This window comes from Sus scrofa, chromosome 1, assembly GCF_054392235.1.
Source record: "Sus scrofa isolate SSC_HxYL_T2T_F1_AM1 chromosome 1, Sscrofa_HxYL_maternal_Yorkshire_Landrace_v2.0, whole genome shotgun sequence".
NCBI lineage: Eukaryota > Metazoa > Chordata > Mammalia > Artiodactyla > Suidae > Sus > Sus scrofa.
In genome coordinates this window covers 71,700,117-71,720,078 of record NC_139383.1, presented here as the reverse complement: position 1 = coordinate 71,720,078, position 19,962 = coordinate 71,700,117, and the positions used below count along the sequence as shown (strand labels likewise).

The 19,962-nt window shown below is 44.6% G+C and overlaps 1 protein-coding gene across 10 annotated transcripts in view; it reads left to right on the top strand.

Moving 5' to 3' along the window:
• Positions 1-19,962, top strand: part of PREP (prolyl endopeptidase) — a 562,439-nt gene that overhangs the window by 508,468 nt on the left and 34,009 nt on the right. For 8 of the 10 annotated variants that reach the window (XM_085011432.1, XM_021083601.2, XM_085011429.1 and 5 more), the window contains 1 exon segment: positions 4,017-4,120. The exons of 1 other annotated variant lie outside the window; for it this stretch is intronic. In XM_085011432.1, coding sequence (XP_084867558.1) covers positions 4,017-4,120 — 104 coding nt within the window. 10 annotated transcript variants of the gene reach the window in all.

Below are 19,962 nucleotides of genomic sequence, written 5' to 3'. Positions count from 1 at the left end.
AGGGCTGACTCACCTGCTCTTCATAAAAGCCAGATCCCCAGAGGCCTATAAACCACCTTCAGTGACCCCATGTGGCCATTTATTTCAGGAACAAGTTCATCATTACCTGGAGATGAAAGGGCCATTGTCCCAGCATAAAATGTTGGTTCTGAGCCAAGCAGTGAAATGTTACCTGGGACTGTGCCTGTGAAGTTTGGAAAGAGAAGAAGTATGGTTCTCAGTTCTGGACTAACAGGCAGCCTCTGAACAAGCTTTCATTTGTTACATGCTTTGTTCTTCTCCTTTGTCTTTTCTGATTCATTTTGCCTCCAGCCTCTTCTTTTCTCTCCTTAATGTAATTTGATTTCTAAAACCAAGGGATTCCAGACTCAGATCTTCTAATCTAGGTGTAAAATGGCCATCAGATAATTAAATGAGATCCCTTGAAAGCAGGAATGGTGGTTTGCATCGACATGTCCTTGTACCTGCTTGTCAGCTCAAAAGCTGTCTGGCACTGGTCTCTGAAGGTCAGCTGTCCACTACTGCAGGAAACAGCAGACAGTCCCAGAGTCAGAAATACCTGCAGTGCCAGCTGCTTGTAGCCATGTGGCACGTCTGACAGGTGTACACCCGCTGACTTTATTTCCTATGGAGGTACGTGGTACAAGCACATCGTGAGCCAAGCCATTTGTACCCGGAGTTACACTTGGAGGAAAACAGGCAGCCAGGACAACTTGGAGCACGATGCACTTATTCCCTGTGACTCAAACCACTTAGTGGTGGAACTGACTGATTCTGTACTTGTGAAACCTCAGAGAGTTGTCTGAGGCTCACGGTAGACTTGCCTGTGTTGTCATAATCAGTACAGCCATCCCAGGTGCGTGGTTCTGAGAAACAGGGTAAGTCTGAGAACTTTTCTAAGACTCTTTGGGAAAAGGGAAAAAAAAAAAATGTTTTAAGACTTTATTTTTTTAGAGCAGTTTTAGGCCCACAGCAGAATTGAGGGAGGGTTCAGATTTCTTCCTGCCCCCACACGCTGCCTGTCCTGATATCAACATCCCTACCACAGCGGTACCTTCGTTACAGTTGGTGAACCTGCACTGGCACATCATAACTACCCAAAGCCCGTAACTGACCTTAGGATTTGTTCTTGGTGTTCTATGAGTTTAGACAAATGTATGATGACATGTATCCCTCATCACAATATCATACAGAGTATTTGCACTGCCCTAAAAAGCCTCTGTTCTGCTCTTTCATTCCTTCCTCCTCTGCCAGCCCCTGGCAAGCATTGATCTTTTCACTGTCTCCAAAGCTTTGCCTTTTTCCAGAATGTCATATAGTTGGAATCATGGAGTATGTAGCCTTTTCAGATCAGCTCCTTCACTTACCAATATGTATTTAAGGTTGTTCTATGGCTTGAGAGCTTATTTCTTTTTAATGGTGAATAATATTCCATTGTCTGGATGTCCCACAACTTATCTACACATTGACCCACTGAAGGTCATCTTGGATGCTTCCAAGTTTGGGCAGTCATGACCGAAGCTGTTTTAAACACCCATGTGCCCTTTTCTGTGTGAACATGTGTTCAACTCCTTTGGGTAAATATCCAAGGAGTGCAAGAAAATTTTAAGAGACTCGTTTTAGCTTTTTTTTTTTTCTTATTTTGATAACCTTGAGACCCAGCCTATAATCGGATGAAACAGTATCTACCTGGGTTTTCTTTACAAAATTCTTTCACCTTCTCTTTGCATATGTGAATTTTCAAATTCCTCTGATGATTCTTTTGTGGTTTCTCCTAGAGTTGCCCCTTCCTCCTCACTCCCATTTCCTTTACCTCCTTACATTTATTTCAGATTATAGCAGGAATATCTGAACTAATCATCCCTGCCTCCTTCCTACTGCTAGAGTTTGCCTTATTAAAGCACCGTGGCAGCTGCTCAAGTCCACGTGCCTCCTCTGGGCTTAAGGGATTTATTTCCATAATCCAGTTCTCTTTTGCCCTTAAACTTTGAAATTATTTTCCAGAGATCGCATAACCAGTTCTCTCGGAGTTGTGATTCTAGGATGTTTTCTCCAGCCCCCTGCCCCCTTCTGTCCTTACCAGACCAGTGCAGCCAGGGTACGGAGCATCATTAGATTGACCTTACATTATGCAGTGGGCTAACCTGGACTGGCCCAGATGGGTCTGTAACTAGAAAGGATTGATCAAATATAGTAAGCTCTGGTACCATTAGGTATAATCCAGCCTCCCCCAAAGTGACACTTATTGCTCCAAGCAGAAGGATAGAGATCTAGCACTTGGCACTTAACAGTAACCAGCCATGTTGTATGCTTACTTCATTCTGCCATTAGTGGCTTTGATGTCTCAACTTTTCTAAATAAACAGGTGTTTAGGGTGTGTTTCCAACTGGTTGTCTTTCACTGGGGAAGTTGCAGTCTTATACTTTGGTGACTTATCTCAGGTCACTGACCTGGTCAGTGGTCAGAGCTGGGAGTCCTGGCTCCCAGATCCCTCCTTGTTCATTGTAGCACAGGTAGCAGTGATGCTGGGATGAGCCCAGTGTGCAAAGGGCACCTACTTGTTCTACAATCTCTTGTTTTTATTTGGTTAGTTGGGTTTTTGGTTGTTTTGTTTTTGTTTTTTTTTTCCCCAAGGATTCAGGTGCTTCTTCTGTTTTAAGGAATGGGGACAGGTACTGATAAAGAAGCTTCTCAAAAATTGGCAGATACATGAAGGCAGCCTTTGCCCTTGAGATTCCATGTATTCAGGCAAGTAGACCTGTGGTGTATCTGGTCATTTAGAATGTATGTCCAGCATATAATCTGGCAGTACTTTATATATAAAGATATATTCTGACAGCTACCCAAGTATCATTTAAACTAAGAAAGCCAGTACTCCAGTCACGTTACACAACTCTTCCACGTCTGTGTTAATCACATTTCCTGTTATAAACCTTAAAACAATTTGTAAGCATGAGGATTGAGGTAACCTTCCTAGGCTTAGCAGTCGTGTTGTCAGTGAATCTAATGCATTACTTTTTGCCGTGGGTGCAGAGTCCTATATTCCGCTGTTAGGGAAGTACGTACATACACAGAAGAGCTGAAAAGAAAGCAGGCTGCCATTTTCGTACATGATCAGTCAATTTGAATGTGCCCAGTGGGAGTACCTCTTAGTTTCTGGTTTTCCAGCAAGTATTGGGATCTCTCAATCAATGTTTCATATACTTGATAGCATATGTTTAAAGTATTATGTAGGAGGGCTGTTTCCACACCAGCCACTCTGGGTGACTAATTCTGTTTCATAAACCATAGCAGTGTTGCTGTTTTCAAACAGTAATGACTTGTCTTACTTAGCATTTCTTTTAATTTAGTTCTTAAATGTTAACAGTGCGGTAGCATTCAGTTAAGGAAATGGAATTTTAATTCGTGGTTAAACAAGCTGAAAATTATTGGTGTGTATTCATTAATTTGTGTTGTGCACAATTACTGGGATAATCCAAATTTTAAAGGCAATTCTAAAAGGCTTCCCTAAAAGGCTCTCTTTGGCCCCTAATTGCTGTCCACGTGTGTGTCCACAGATGGGTGGGTGTCAGGTAGCAGGCGTCCCAGAGTCCCCATCAAGAGACCCCTGAATGGCTCTTGACTTTGGGCAGATCACTTGAGTTTTCCATCTTCATTACTTCTCGGCAAAAATGGCTCTACAGGGAAGCTTCCCATCTCCTTTAATCTGTACTCCTAAGCAACCCGGCATGGGGAAGACCTATTCAGTTCCTGCGTTAGGTTTTACCTCTTCGAATACTTGTGGAATGCATTAGAATGGTCTAAAATGTATATGCAGTGACTGTTGGAAGAAGGAAGGCCACACGCGATGATGGTGCTGAAGCAGGCATGCTTGCGTAGCATCCACACAGAGGACCCATGAGAGCTCTTCCTGCAGTGACCGCACATGCAGAGCTGACCGTGCTCTGTGATCCTTCCTTGCCCATCGTGTACAGGGTGAGTTTGTGGATTGAACTAAGACTTCTGCTTCTTTCTAGGTATCATTTATCACTGTGATCTGACCAAAGAAGAACTGGAGCCAAGAGTGTTCCGCGAGGTGACGGTGAAAGGAATTGATGCTTCCGATTACCAGACGGTCCAGGTAGGGGGCATCTGATCTCGATAAAGTGAGTTAGGAAATCTGACTTTGAGGTCAGGGCCATGCACACCCCAGGCCATTAGAAGCCATGGAGGTAATCTTCAACAATATAGACAGACAGCAGGTACTTCTGGGACGCCTGCTGTTTCTTGGCATTGAGCCTGGTCCCTGCCGGCCCAGTGCTTAAAGGTGCTGCTCTCGTAGCTGCTCCTCCTGATGGGAATCCAAAGTCCTTTGTCGGGGAGATCAGAGCCACAGTTTATCTGTTTGTTTGAAAGTGAGTTGTTTTTTGGCTCAGGTTTTGTGGTGTCACAAGTAACAACATAGATTTGATCTATAAAGTATTCACTCAGGTGCTGTGAACCAGTCTTTTCAGTCTCAAGATCACTGTTGTATCTGCCCAGCATGGGATGAGGGAGCCATAAAATAATTAGAACGGATGAAACTACTTAATTAATTACCTACCTACCTAATTGTCATGGCACCACAAGCTCAGTCTCTGGTCACCATTCTTTCAGGTTAAGAATCTCCATTTTTGTGTTTCAGCTCCCAAAAGGTGCTCAGTTTCCCAGAAACTGAGTCACGTATTGATCGAAGAAGCAGAATGACTGTTCCTTTGCAGTGAGAGGTCACCTGCCGGGCACCAGGTGTTTAACAGGGCTTTCCCACCCTGGGAGTTTGACCACATGGACCACAGATTAGGGATCAGAGTGTCGTTTGCAAAGGAAAGTTAGATAAAAGAGCACTGGTTGCTACCGAGAATGTTTCTGTGGAAGCAGGGCATTATGTTAGCTCAGTGAATTGCCCTTCACCTGTCTAGGAATACTCTTGAGATGACAGGCTAGATCCAAATCACAAGTACATAAAGCTTTGTTTACAGAAACGAATGGCAGGCTGGATCTGGCCCAGGGGCTGCAGTTTGCCAACCCCCATTCTGTTTTTTGGGGTTTTTTTTTTTTTGGTCTTTTTGCCATTTCTTGGGCTGCTCCTGTGGCATATGGACGTTCCCAAGCTAGGGGTCGAATCAGAGCTGTAGCCGCCAGCCTACGCCAGAGTCGCAGCAACACGGGATCCGAGCCACGTCTGCAACCTACACCACAGCTCATGGCAATGCCGCATCCCCAACCCACTGAGCAAGGCCAAGGATCGAACCCGCAACCTCATGGTTCCTAGTCAGATTCGGTAACCACTGAGCCACGACGGGAACTCCTCAACCCCCATTCTGTATAATGGCCTCTGGTCTTATTGGAGAACAGCCACACCCGCTTGTTCACATGGTGCCTGTAGCTGCTTTAGTGCTTTAACAGTGCAGCAGAGACTGTGTGACCTGCAGAGGCTAAAATGCTTAGTATTTGGCCCTCTAAGAAAAACTTTGTTGATCTTGCTCTCTACTATATGTGAAATCAGAGTGTTCTCAGTAGAGACACACAGGGCCTTTGTCATGAAGCTCTGCCAGGACTGAAATCTGCATATGCTCCTTGAGTGACATTGGGCGAGTCATTTCCCCTTCCTGCCACCATTTTCTCAGCAGTTAAGCAGAGATAGTATCTGTAAGATTCTTGCAGGCCTATAGGAAATGCTGTATACAGGCATGCCTCATTTTATTGTGCTTTGCAGATGCTGTATTTTTTACAGATTGAAGGTTTATGGCAATGCTGAGTCCAGAATGTCTGTCAGGGCCATTTTTCCAGTAGCATTTGTTCATTTCATGTTTCTATCAAATTTTGGCAGTTCTCATAATTTCAAACTTTTTCATTCTCATTATATTTGATATGATCTGTGATCAGTGACCTTTGATATTACTATTGCAAAAAAGATTACAACTCACTGAAGGCTTAGATGATTTAGCAATATTTTTTAATTAAGGGATGCACAGTGTTTTTTTTTAGACTTAATGCTGTTGCACACTGAATAGACCACGGTGCAGTGCAAACGTAACTTTTCTATGCCCTGGGAAACCAAATAATTCCTGTGGCCCAGTTTATTGTGATCCTTGCTTTATTATGGTCTGGAAGTGAACCTGCAGTATCTGCAAGGTATGCTTGTGTTAAGTGTCTGGTATGTAGAATAGCATCAGTGTTAGAGATACATAGAGCAGACTGTTAGTCTTCCTTGGCTATTTTGGCTTCTTGCATTTTCAAGGCAAGCTGTTGCCTGGAAATCTGTAGGGGCCAGTAGCACCTGTCTAGTGCTTAAATGGTTCATTAACTCACCCCAGTCCTGCATTAGACTTTTTAAAGTCACTTTCAGGCTGTCCTTCTTCACTATTTTTCCTTCCCTCCAGGTGTAGGGAATATGTCCCCATCAACTGTAACATTTGGCCTTCTCAGGAACTGCTTCTTATCCTTGCCTGGGCATCCTTGGGGCTGAGGCTGGGGTAGGGGTGCCACTGCCTCTCCCATCTGAAATTCAAAGGATGCCCAGGCAGGGACCAGTGACTCCCTCTTCTGCTCACAGGGGTGCAGCCATGGCTGCTCTAGGATGGGGCAGAGTTGCCCATCTTCTCATCTCTACTGTGCGGCCCCTCTGGTCTGGATTTTTTTTTAGAAGTTATTCTCCTCTTGTAGCCACTTCCCACAATTAGTACCCAAGTGAATAGTTACCTTTGGAGTCTCGGGCAGGGAAAGGGTCCTTGTGCAATGCTGACAGCTGCCGGGGAGGCAGCGAAGTGACTCACTTCTCCATGAGTATCTCACTTCTCATTTCTCTTTCTCTACACAGAGAAACTAGTTCCAACCTAAGATGTATTATTTTTGTCTCTAAATGAAAAGGTAAAACTTTACAGCTCAGCAAGTACTTGTGTGGAACAGAAATCCCTCAGCCATGTGCATAGCAACCTGAAATTTCTAGATTAAACTGGGGAGGAAATGTGCTGGGCTAATAATGCCAGCTGCTATGCTTCTCCTCTTTTATCCACTCCTTTTTATCCAGGAGTTGGAAAACTCACTGAACAACTCTGACTGTCCACAAAGGAAAACTTCTCTGATGTTGAGCTATTGAAATACTTACTAACATTTTATTCATACTGCTACAATAGGGGAAAGAAAATGAAAGATTCATGGTAAATATTTAAAGAGATGGTAATTGAGTAACTGGACAGAATGCACTGGTTTTACAAATCTTGATGCCCAGCTCCTCGTTTCCATGTTTGAGAAAGTGGACCTCTGCTGTGAGCAGAGTACAGCCTCTCTAGTGTAATGCCAGCAGATGATTTCGTATCTGTTGATTATACACGTCATACATATTGCACTGAGTTATTAAAATAGAATTCTTTGATTGTGTAAAGGTGCCTTTGAAGGTACTGTGATGTCACTGTAGACCTAAAACCTACTTTGCAATGCTTTAGCTCAGGTGTGCACAGCAGAGATTTGACAGGAAGTGTGTGACAGATGTGCTCACATTTTGATCGGGCTCTTGTTGGTGTAGCCAACAAATGACCTACTGTGATAAAAACAGGCCCTAGAGAGGAATTTGTGTGTGAATAGAAAAAATCCTCACAATGTGTACTAGAAACCTTAGCCTTTTTTTTGGGAGGGGGGGTATAGATACCCTGTTTCTGTTTTCAGTTATTTCAGGATAATGCCGCTTTTGATTTCGCTTGACCTTGATGCTTATATTTATTCTAACACCGTGCACAAAAATAAACTCAAAATGACTTAAAGACTTAAACGTTGAGACAAGGCACCATCAAACTCTGAGAACACTGGCAAAACATTCTCTGACATGAACCATACAAATGTTTTCTTAGTTCAATCTCCCAAAGCAACAGAAATAAAAGCAAAAATAAACCAATGGGATCTAATCAGACTGATGCTTATATTTACTCTGTATGTGATTTTAAAAGAAAATCCCCCAGGCTGTTTGTCATCTGTCTTCCATCTGTGGAGCACGTTATCATCTTGAAGCAAGTACTACAGCACTAATTACCCTGCCTGGTTGGTCAGCGTGATTGATGGTGGTCACGACCATGCAGATCTACCTGGTGATGTAGCTGGTGAGATGGACCAAGCCAAGGAGAGAGATAGAGGAGGAGGACGGAAGGAAGGAACACGTGGCTAAGTAAGCCATGTGTGGGGGCGGGGTGTTCTTTGCAGGATGTACTTCCATTCAGGATCCAGAGCATTTCGAATGGCTGGGAGATGGGGTGTTGTATTTTCCCAACAGACTTAGAATAAAACCATATGGTGTTTATTATTCCTGACTACAGCTGTGGATAGAAAATTTGCCTGGAAGTTCCCATTGTGGCTCAGCGGTTTATAAACCCAACTAACATCCACGAGGATGTGGGTTTGATCCCTAGCCTTGCTCTGTGGGTTAAGGATGTAGCATTGCTGTGAGCTATGATATAGGTCACAGATGAGTCTCAGATCTGGCATTGGTGTGAGTGTGGTGTAGGCCGGCAGGTTCAGCTCTGATGTAACCCCTAGCCTGGGAACTTCCATATGCCAGGGGTGCAGCCCTAAAAAGGAAGAAAGAGAGAGGGAGAGGGAGAGAGAGAGAGAGAAAAGGAAGGAAGGAGGAAGAAAGAGAGAGAGGGAGGGAGGAGAAAAATTGATCTGATCAGAAATATGATTTTTAAAATCATATCCTTGAAAAACTATTTATCTTCCAATCTGAGGTACACAGAAGAATTCAGTGTTAGATAGGTTTATCAAATCTGCAATTGACTGATATTTTTCCTTCTTTTATTGTGGGTGACATGACCACATAATATTGGTTAGAACCTCTGTGCCCATGTCTTTAAAAAGCGATTGAAATACTAACCATTGAAAATTACATTTATAAAACTGGTTTGGTGATAAATGGTTTACTCGAAAAATCTGTATTTATAATCACTATTAATAAGTTTCATTTTAAACAGAAGCAAAGAAATGCAGAAATGGTAGTTAATTTACCCCTCAACACATATTTATGACCTGACATGCAAAACCAGGTGGTACTGTGTGAATACAAGAAATTCCAGACACAGGCGCTGCCCCTGGAACCTTCACAGTCTGACTGGAAAGTTGAAAAAGTCGAGATCCAGAGATCCAAAAGGCCAGACACCCCAAGCATGTCATCTCAGGACTCGAGGGAAAAGTGAGGGCTTCAGTCAGTGCTGTCTCGTCCTGGCCGGCTGGTACAGGGCCCATCTCGGGAAAGGTGGGCGCTGGGCAGGGCTCTGAGCAGTGGTGGCTTTCATGATGCCCAGGTCCACACTGGGGCTCGTGAGTACTTTACCACAACCCTTTCCTCAGCAGTGTAATTTCATAACTTCACAATCATTTGAGAAAGGAATGGTACCCTCAGCGCCCTGGGCTGCAGATTTGCCTTTGGCAGCTGTCTTCTGTGAATGGGAGTGGTATCGGCCCAGGGCTGAAGTGAGAAAGGATATAGTGTAGCAGAAATGCACTTTATGGTTTCTCAGTATCTCCTTTTTGTTCAGCCAGCTGAAACGTTGGCTCTTTTCCTCCCAAAATGAAAGACAAAATTTATAGACCTTTAAAGGAATGATGAACTGAGTGTACTCTGAATAAACTCCATTAACTATAGTTTTCACATTTTATAAAGGAATGAATTAGAAGATTCAGGGGAGTTCCCATTGTGGCTTAGCAGGTTATGAATCTGACTAGTATCCATGAGGATGTGGGTTCAATCCCTGACCTCACTCAGTGGGTTAAGGATCTGGCCATGATCTGTGGTGCAGGTCACAGACAACAAGGCTTGGATCCTGTGTCGCTGTGGCTGTGGTGTAGGCCGGCAGCTGCAGCTCCTATTCAACCCATAGCCTGGGAATTTCCAAGTGCCATAAATGTAGCCCTAAAGAGCAAGGAAAAAGAAAGAAGATTCAGTTTTTATGGGGTGATAGCAAACCTAAATCAGTATAGTACAAAAATGGTAAGAATTACAAGCTTTGACACAGATTTTAGTATCTTGATTTTCTGTTCTCTTATAGTGAGGAATTCTACTCTTCTGAGGTTTACCTGCAGTAATGCATGTGAAACATCAAGAATATCCCAAGGGTGGTTTACTCTGTAGCTAACCAGAAATGTTAAAATTAGATGATCCTTTGGGTTTATGATCTAAGGGTGGAGGCAGTGAGAATTTTTTTCCCTTTAATTCAGTCTAGATTTTTCTAACATTGGTATCTAATTTGTAGTTGTAAGTGTACGGGCATTGCCATCCAGAGATCATGTTCTCAGAACGTTAATTAGTGTTTTTCATGCTCATTAACTTCTGTGCTGAGAGCATGCCTGGCACATGCAGTTTTTGACTCATCCACATCCTTGGTGAGCTGATGGTTGATAATGTTTCCTGTAGCTCGGTGTTCTCACAATTAGGAATAAGTCAGACATCTTCAGAACGTGTTAGTGAAGAGTGAATGGGGGAGTGTTTTCAAAATAAACCTTCTGAGAGGACATGGTGCTTGCATATGATTAGGGAATTGCTCCAAACTGAATCAGTTGTTCTTGATGATTTTGTGCCTGTTATGCTTCATAGTAACATATTTTTGCATAAACAAATTCCTGCCTTTCTTTAGAATTCTCTTTGTCATGCAGGCATTCTAGATTGAGAATATTCGTATTCAGAGGGCATGTGTTTGTGTCTCTTCTCTTTTTCGATAGCAGTCGTATTGAAATAATTCGACTATAAAAGATGGTAAGAAAAAGTCTGGGAGTTCCAGTTGTGGCGCAGTGGAAACAAATCCGACTAGTAACCATGAGGTTGCAGGTTCGATCCCTGGCCTTGCTCAGTGGGTTAAGGATCCTGCGTTGCTGTGGTGTAGGCCAGCAGCTGTAGATTCGACCCCTGGCCTGGAAACCTCCATATGCCTCAGATGTGGCCCTAAAAACCAAAAAAAAAAAAAAAAAAAAGTCTGTGTTTTCTTGCTCTTTCATAGTAGAGAATTGGGTTATGGGGCCCAGGTATGTGATTTCTGCAGTCTTTATACCACTAAATAAATCCTCTTCCATGTTTTAGAAAGGACATTGCTTTGCAGCAGCCCGAGACAATGTAACCCACTTAGAGTAAAAACCACAAGGTGGGCTTGAGCATTCAGTCCCCAGAACCATAAACCTGGGGCAATCTCTTGAGTCTCCTGCGAGGCTTCCTTGTGGCAAGGTGGACAGCAGCTAAAGGCCCATCTTCCTCTGAGTGTCTCTGAACTTGGTCTGAGGAAAGGGGTCTTCAAGGAAACGGGGACCTTGAAAGCAGCTGAACCCCCCATGCCTGGTGACTGAAAGCTTGGGGAGGGCGGCCAGGAAGAGAAGCCCCATGGGTCGGCTTGCCTGGGGTCGTGGCAATGACCTGACATCTTGAGAGTTTGCTAAGCTTATTTTGCTGAGAAGTTAATGAGTTAAACAGGTGTGAATTTAGTTTAGGTGGCTTAGATTCACTTCTGGCCCTCGGCTGAGTTTATTGTTCTTTAACAGAGTTGTTGTGGGTTGAGGTTGTAACTGTCAGAGATCAGGCTTCGCAAAAACTCAGTACCATAGATGACAGCTGTACTCATTGGAGATTTGTTCATCCTTAGTATACACAAAATCTTTAATATTATGTATCTACAGATGATGCTGAGTTTGCTGTTATAGGTAATAAAGCCACTTAAATAGATTCAAATTGTGTTTAAATTTTTCCAAGTGTCATGGCTTCTGAGATGCATAGAAGCTGCGAGTTGCTGCGCTTTGCTGATACTGAGGTGGGTAGATTTCAGGTTATTCGCAGCAAACAACTAGCTCAGCTCTTTGCTTGAAAACTAGTTTGGGAAAAGAAGGTTGTGTTTCCTTATCCTTTAAAAACAAAGTAGAAAGTCGCTTGTTTCTTATTAGGATTGAATCAGTAGTAACATTATCATCTGTGAATAGTATGTGTGCTAAGGGGGCTTATCTTTTGCCATTTTGTAGTTATTTCTGTTTTTAGAAATGAATCTGAATTTAAGGGGTGTTACTCAGATTAGATTCCACTGTGAGCAGCAGGAGAAGAAGGCAGAAATAAAGGAGAGAGATGTTTGTTTTTCCCTCTCACATAAAAGAAGTGCAGGGGAGATCAGCCCGGGAAGGCTCGGTGTCTAAGATGTAAGGAATCCAAACTGCTTCTCTTTTGCTGCTCTATCCATACATGGCTTCATTCCCATCATCCCTTCATGGTCCTAGAGGCTGCAGGTGTTCCAGCCGTCTTATATCCACTGTCCAGCCAGCATGGGGGCAGTAATATGGAAGAAAATGGAAGGGCAGGGGGAAGGTGTCTTTTAAGGATGTTTGCCAGAAGGTGACATGTATTGTCTCTGCTTCATTTTTTTGGTGACACCTACTCATATGGCCACGCTTCACGCAAGGAGGTTTAGCGATGTAGTTTTATTCCCAGAAAAAGTGTGCCAGCTAAAAATTAGGGCCTTATAATCAAATAAATGGAGGAATGGATATTGGGGGACAGCTAGCAATTTGCCACATGAGGTAAAACAAGCCTGCAACAAAATTGGTTGCTGTGGGCCCTGAGACTCCAGAATCCAAATGCCACCTTGTACTCCCATTGGAACAACTCCAAAAAAGTTGAATTTTCAAATACTATCATTGTGGGCAGTAGAAATCACACACTAAAAAAATGGAGGCACCTTCTAAAGAGGCTCTTATCCCCCATGAAGAAAGATATTTAGTATTACCTCTGGCACATGAGTATTTGCTGGCCCTGAACTCTCATCTTGACTTTAACAAGAGTGGTGCAGAAGTCTATGAGACTGTTTGAGCATTCAAATCAAGATGAACTGAGAGGTTACCCCTGCCATGATGAGGAAGCTAGGTAAGCAGTGTGCATGTGGCTCTCCAGGTGTATTTTTCTGTGCTAGAGTCTTCTTCCTGCCTGCAATAACCAATCCTCAACTACTCCCACCCCACCCCCACACTGTCCTTGTAGAGGATGTGGACACAGGCCGTTCTGGAGGGGGCCTGCTCTTTGGAATGGAAGCATGGCACAAATCAGACTTTAGGTCCCTAATTTCATGGGTACCACTTCTGCTTTTTCCCAGGTGGTATGATTTTCCACTAATAAGGATTTGGGCTCTGGACAAATTACATACACATCATGAGTCATCTATTTGAACCCTCTCAGGTTGTGTTTTTTGGGTTTTTTTTGTTGTTGTTGTTGTTGTTTTTTTTTCTGTTTTGGGGTGGGGGAGTTGGTGGTGTTTCTTTTGTTTTGTTTTTTTTTTTGGCCAACCCATGGCATATGGAGTTCCTGGGCCAGGAATCAGATCCAAGCTGCACTTGGCAGTCTATGCCACACCTGCAGCAACGCCTGATCCTTTCACCTGCTGTGCCAGGCCAGGGATTGAACCTGCATCCTAGTGCTACAGAGATGCCACAGATCCCATTGTGCCACAGCAGGAACTTCGAACACTCTTGTTTTAAAGATGAGAAAACTACTGCTAAGGTCACACCATCAGGTAATTGACAGAGCCGAGACGGAGTGCAGAATTCCAGAGCTGTGCAAATCCTGCACATTCTGTCATGACAATAAGTTATTTGCACTCTCTATAGCTCAATCGGGTTTTGTTTTGGGGTTTTTTTTTCAGCTTTGAAATAAACTAATTAGACTAAAGGCCTCTAAAGCCCTAAGCTTCCTTACCTATAAAAGTATGTTTCTACATCAGGTAAAGATCTAGTGAGTACTTTGTAGGCTTTTATGGAACCTCTTAAATAATAAAAATGCCCTCTGTGAAAGGGGAGGCAATAAGGGCCCATAAATTTATTTTTAATGACTTACAAATATTGCTATGATTTATTTAAATATTCCCTTCTAGTCTCTTCATTGTATTTTAGTAGAGATTCTCATTTATCCATTTATTTATATCATGTTTATAATGTACAGGAAAATGTGTACATTTATATTTTAATGTATTAAAATATACAGAGAAAAAAAGAAAAAATACAATATACAGAGGAGCTTTATTTAGGTCTTAAATATAGGTTACTATGTGGCAACTTGAAACTCCATTTAAAGTAATGTTTAGAAGTAAAAAATTCAAGTATTTATGTTTTTGCTTTTCTCCTCTCTCTGCTGGACTTCCCCTAAGATTATTACTCAGGAATTGGTATTAATACTCACACTGGCACCAGGTTGCCTCTCATTCAAAGTCAGAATATTCACAGATTTATTTTGGAAGCTCTAACCCAAGATTTGTGACCTGGAAAGCAACTTAACTGCCTGAAGCAGACTTTCTCTCTATGGCTTTTTCTTAGAGACATCCATTCCAGGGTCTGTCTGCGGCTTTCTGCCTTCTTCATAGGCGAAGAAGGACAAGGAATTAGTAGGATTAGGAGTGTCTCTAGAGATCTGATAACTGTTTGGATTTTCCCTGCATTGAGAAAGCTCAGCAAAAGAGAGTTAGGGGTTTATCTTTCTTTAGCTTTTCTGTGACAGCGTCACTCCTAACCCCCAGGGTGCCTTTTATGTAGGTTGCCAGCTAGATGAGTGCTCTTTGGTGTCCTGCTCTATCTACTCTCCCTTCGAGTGAAAGGAGAGGGGAGACCATGGGAGCTTAGGGTGGACTCCCTACATATCACAGTTTCTTCCCTGCCTTCTGCCTTTGCCTGGTGTTATATTGGGGTCAGCAGATGATGGCGGGAGTACCAGGCACTGGATGATTTATCATCTCCCTGGAGGACAAGCCATTCCTGGCTTATCATTGGTCTGTGAAGAAGGGAAGAAACATTTTCTGTTTCTGTAAGTATAATCTTTTGATTTGGGTCCAGTGTGCCCTGATGTGCCTGACACAGCGTCAGGCGTAGGTTAGAAATGTCACAGTGATGAACGTGATAGGAAGTGGATGGCATCATGAGGTACTTAACAGGGACACACGAGGGATTCTAGCATTGTCGGTGTCACACGTGAGCTGCTCTCCCAACACTTGGTGTCCACCTCCATCCAGCCCTACAGGGGTGCCACCTCAGCACCCTGAGTCCCTACCCCAAACTTTCCACCACCCAGGCGCACCTCTTGAATGGCCCTCCACCACCATCCTCAGACTTGCCTCTGCCTGGATCTCCTTCCTCCATGCTCCATCCTGGCACCACTCGACTTCGTCACTCCGCTCTCTGAAACTCTGCACATTTTCCAGTATTCAGCCAAGTCCCAGCTCCTGTATAGAAGCCTCCCTTCTTCCTGCGCTCGGGAACTTGGTCAAAAGCAACGCACAAGGAGAGGGGATATTCACATAGCATGGGTGTGTGCACACAATGTGCTGCCTCCACACCAGGGTTCTCTGCACATTATCATGCTTTTGCTGAGAAAAACCATCCTTGGAGATCAGTGCTCTCGTGATCTCTATCTTCTAGATGAGGAGCCTCTGGTACAGGGAAGTTAGATGAGTTGCCCCAGATCACACAGTGGCATGTTAACCAGGTCTCCGATTCTGCAGTGCTGCTGAGCAGCTGCACCTGCTTCTCTGATCGGGCAGCCACAACACACCAGTTAGTGCCCTGAGGTAGGGCGTTCTAGGCCTTCATGTGGAAATCAACATAAGATATTGAGGCTTTATTAAGACCTTAGAGAAAGCATCATCATTTGGAATACACCTGGGCCGTGTCAACCGAACAGAGGAAGGGATTGATTTGCAGGGGAGAGGGAAAGGGACACAGCAAAGATGACTCAGATTTTGAATTGAACCTCTGGTATCATAAATCAGGTTGGCAGCAGTGGGTCGAGGAGGACCAGTTTAGGAGGGAAAAAGTGTGGGGCCTGCCTGTTAAATTGTCATCCAGGTGGCAAAATCAAGTAAGGAGTTTGATATTTGGGTCTTATGGTCAAAGGAGAGATGTGGGCGGGAGTCATAAAGGAGGGCATCTTCAGCACAAGTGTGTCAAGCCGCAGACCAGGAAGCCAGGGTGGAAGTATGGAAGGGGAGGGAGTGGCAGACCACACCCAGCGTGTTTGGCTGATCAGTAAGGAGGAAAGAGGAGTTCTTGAATTTAACACGGTGGATTCATTGACGATGTTGACAAGAGCATGTGCAGTGATTGACCAGTTGGGCCAGACTGGTGGCTGAAGAGGGTTTATGGAGAAAGAGGGGAGAGGATGTACATGGTGTTCATATACAAACAGTCCCCGGCTTGTGATGGTTTGACTGTACGATGGTGTGAAAGCAGTACAAGTTCAGTAGAAACTGTACATCAATTTTGAATTTCGAGCGTCTCCTGGACTAGCGATGATGCCTTAAGATATATGATGCAGACACCACACATCCTCCCCAGAGAGGGCAGAGTAGGCCTCCGTGGGGCTTGGTTTACCTCTGTACCCAGCCCCATCCTTAAACCACAGCACCTAGAATTCCATCACTAGAAATCCATCCCATTATTTTCCAGCTTTCCTTTTTCCATGTATTTTCTTCAGAAATACAAACAGCTCTAGAAAACCAAGGACCTTTATTTAGTCTCTGGTGGGTTCAAAATTGTAGGAGAGGGTGTATCCTGAACACACTCTTTAAAGTAATGTTTATTGTCCCAGGTGACTTAATAAAGAACACATAGAGCTGCTGTCAAGGTTCCACACACCAGCCTGATCTCTGCAGCATCGTCTCACAGGTCTGTTGGGAATTCTGCCCATAGCCCTGGGGCCTCCGTTACTAATTGGTGGACCCATCTGGATCCAGGAACTTGGATGGGGCCCCACAGTTTCCAGCCGCCTTGGCCTGTGAGAGGAGGGCAGGACGATGCTGGAGGCAGGGGGCACCCGGGGCTTGTGGCCACGTCACCCCCTCAGCTACACGGCCTGTCCTCATTCTCCTTAACTTTTCCATCTGTTCGCTCCAGCCCCTCCTTGCCCCTGCCCTCTTTGTCTTACCCCTCAGGCCTCCTCCCTCTCTCCCCACCCCTCTGAGGGCTGGATCTTCTCTATGGCTGCCCTCTCCTCCACAGCCTCAGGGCTGGCCAGGAGCGGGGCTGGTCTGTGGGAGATGAAACTGGAGCACTCTGCTAGATTGCTGCTGGACCCTCGTCTGTGGGCAAAAGCAGATGTGATGTAGCCAGGGTCTTCCCTTGGGTGACATCAGTGAGTTACAGTCCTCTGTAAACATATCACCCACAGTATTGAGGGTTTAGGGTGGTGTCAGTTTGGGTGAATGATTGATATTCTTCTTGATACAATGGCAGGCAGACCTCCTGGCTGGGGTCGGTACCAGCAGGCGGGAGAGCCAGTTCTGAGATCAGTGGTCCTAGGGAAGTGGCTCGTTACTATTGTTTCATAGGCTGATGTGGCTTCTTAATAAGCAGCATATCCTTTATGATTGTGCTTGACCAGCCTTGAGTCATGCCCACAGACCCCACGGCCCAGCCCCTGCCGTCTCCCCCTCATCCACCCAGCTGCAGTCAGACTGGCCACCTCACTTAGCTTGCATCGCCCAGGCACACTCACTGCCCCCCAACAGTCCCTTCCTCCCCTCTCTTTTTCTGTGCCTGGAACATCCACCCCCCTCTGGGGCTGTCCTTCACCTACTCTCATTGCCCCATCCTGGTCCCTTGCCTAGCTTCATCCCACCCCACCCCATCACAGTTATCCCCAGCTGACATCTTTTTATTTGTTTATGTGTTCATTTCTCTTCCCTTTAGAAAGTGGTTTTTCCCCACTGCTGAGTCTCCAGGGCCCAGAGTAGATGCATATAAGTACTTCATAAATGAAGAGAGAGGCCATGATTGATGCAGTGCTCTGAAATCATCTAGGTATCATTGCCAGAAACCTATACAAATGGAACATTTCCTTTCTGTGAAAGTTCTGCGTTGGACCGTTTCCTTCTCTCCTGGGATCCTTGGTTCTGTCCATTCAAAACCAACAAATAATGTCAGAAAATGAATGTTTACTACCATATATACTGCTGTGAAATGTTTTGTGTGATCTAGACTTTTAAGACTATTTTGAGTCATAGTCGGTGACAAAAGCAGGAAATAGCACTGTCCTCCCTCTTAGAGCATCAGAGTAAAATTTTCTTTATATTGTCCTAGTACACATTTATGATGTTGTTGATGTGTTGATGCCTGCCTGCAAATGTTTGGGAACCTTTTAGACAAGTTGAGCAATACAAAAAGCAGTTCTACTAACATGTAAATTCAACTGACCCCATTCCTTCTGTTTTATGAGAGTTTGTAATCTTTACTTTGGATTTTTTTTACTACTTTTTCCATACTTGGGAAGCTAAACTTTCTTTTAAGTGGCTTTTGGCTTTTCTAACTTGTTTTCTGTTTTTTTGTTTTGTTTTGTCTGCTCTCACAGCATGTGGAAGTCCCCAGGCCAGGAATGAAACCCTCACCACAGCAGTCACCCAACCCTCAACAGTGACAGTCCTGGATCCTTGGCCCACTGAGCCACCAGGAAAGTCCCACTAACTTGTTTCTAAAGCAGCCTCTTATTTCATGCATTCAGTTTCCCTTTCCTTCTTCACTTCTCACCATTTTTATTGATTGTGTGTCTGGTTCTTATAAGGTGTTTCCACGCTGTGTTAGTCCATGTGAGGTCCCAGAAGTCTCTGTGCCTCCGAGAGAAGACAAAGGATGCTTCAGACAGTGATAGTTTTACTAACTAATGGAATTTTCAAGTGAGAGATTACAGCGAGTATCTAAGAACGACTGGGTGAAACAATTGCTTAAGCAAATAAAAAGTTATTTCACAAATACGTATTAAGCAGCTGCCTTCCATCTGACAGTGCTGGGAATATAAGGAAAGGCTAGGATTTACTAGGGAAATGGGGATGCAATCAAAGATTTTTAGCAGTTAGATTTAAATTGATCACAGGTCATGTGGGAACCCAGAGGATGGGGAGCATCTAAGACTGTTCTTGGGAAGAAAGCTTCCAGAAAAGGGGCTTTGGGCAGACAGGGCCAGGGTTCTGAGGGAGGAAAGCTTGTCCACAGCAGCACTAACTTCGGCACCACGGCTGCAGCCCGGTGGCAAGAGATGAGCCTGGAAAGGAGACAGGCCCAAATGCAAAGGGTCTGATATAACCCAAACGGGGTGAGCTCTTTATGCTCTTCAGTGGGGAGCCCTTGAAAGGGCCTGAGCCGAAGGTACATGGGGCGTGTACCAGGTGTCAGGAAGTCAGGGAGAGTCGTGAAGGTGGGCAGGGTGGTGGTGGATGGCATCTGGGCACAGCTTGAGCACCCCAGTAGTATGTATAGAGAGCGGAGAGGACCAGAGGAGCCAGGAGAGCTTGCATCACAGGGGAGAAGTTTTGAGAAGGAGGCGGGGGAGTCATGGCTGTGGATTGTCAGTGTCGGGCTTGGCCACTACCATCTGGTAGGGAGAGCATCCAGCAAGTCAGGGGCAGTGGCCTGAAGAGCCTGTGAGTGAAGCCAGGGGACCCATCCCCTTCTAAGGGAGTGAGGGGTCTCTTTACAGCCCTGGGCTGTGTAGGTTGATTACTAGGCAGGAAAGATACTACACAAAATTTACTAAATAAAAGTTTTTGTACTCAGTGTGCCGTCTTTTTTTTTTTTTTTTTTTTTTTTTTTTTTTTTTTTTTTTTTTGTCTTTTTGCCATTTCTTGGGCCCCTCCCGCAGCATACGGAGGTTCCCAGGCTAGGGGTCGAATCGGAGCTGTAGCTGCCAGCCTACGCCAGAGCCAGAGCAACGCAGGATCCAAGCTGCGTCTGCGACCTACACCACCGCTCACGGCAATGCCAGATCGTTAATCCACTGAGCAAGGGCAGGGATTGAACCCGCAACCTCATGGTTCCTAGTCGGATATGTTAACCACTGCGCCACGACGGGAACTCCGGTGCGCCGTCTTTGTAGCCAGCTTTTCTGCACCCCCCACCCCCGCCCCAGTGCCTCATAACCATTGAATGTTCTCCATTCACCATCCTGAATGCCATCTGTCTTTAGTT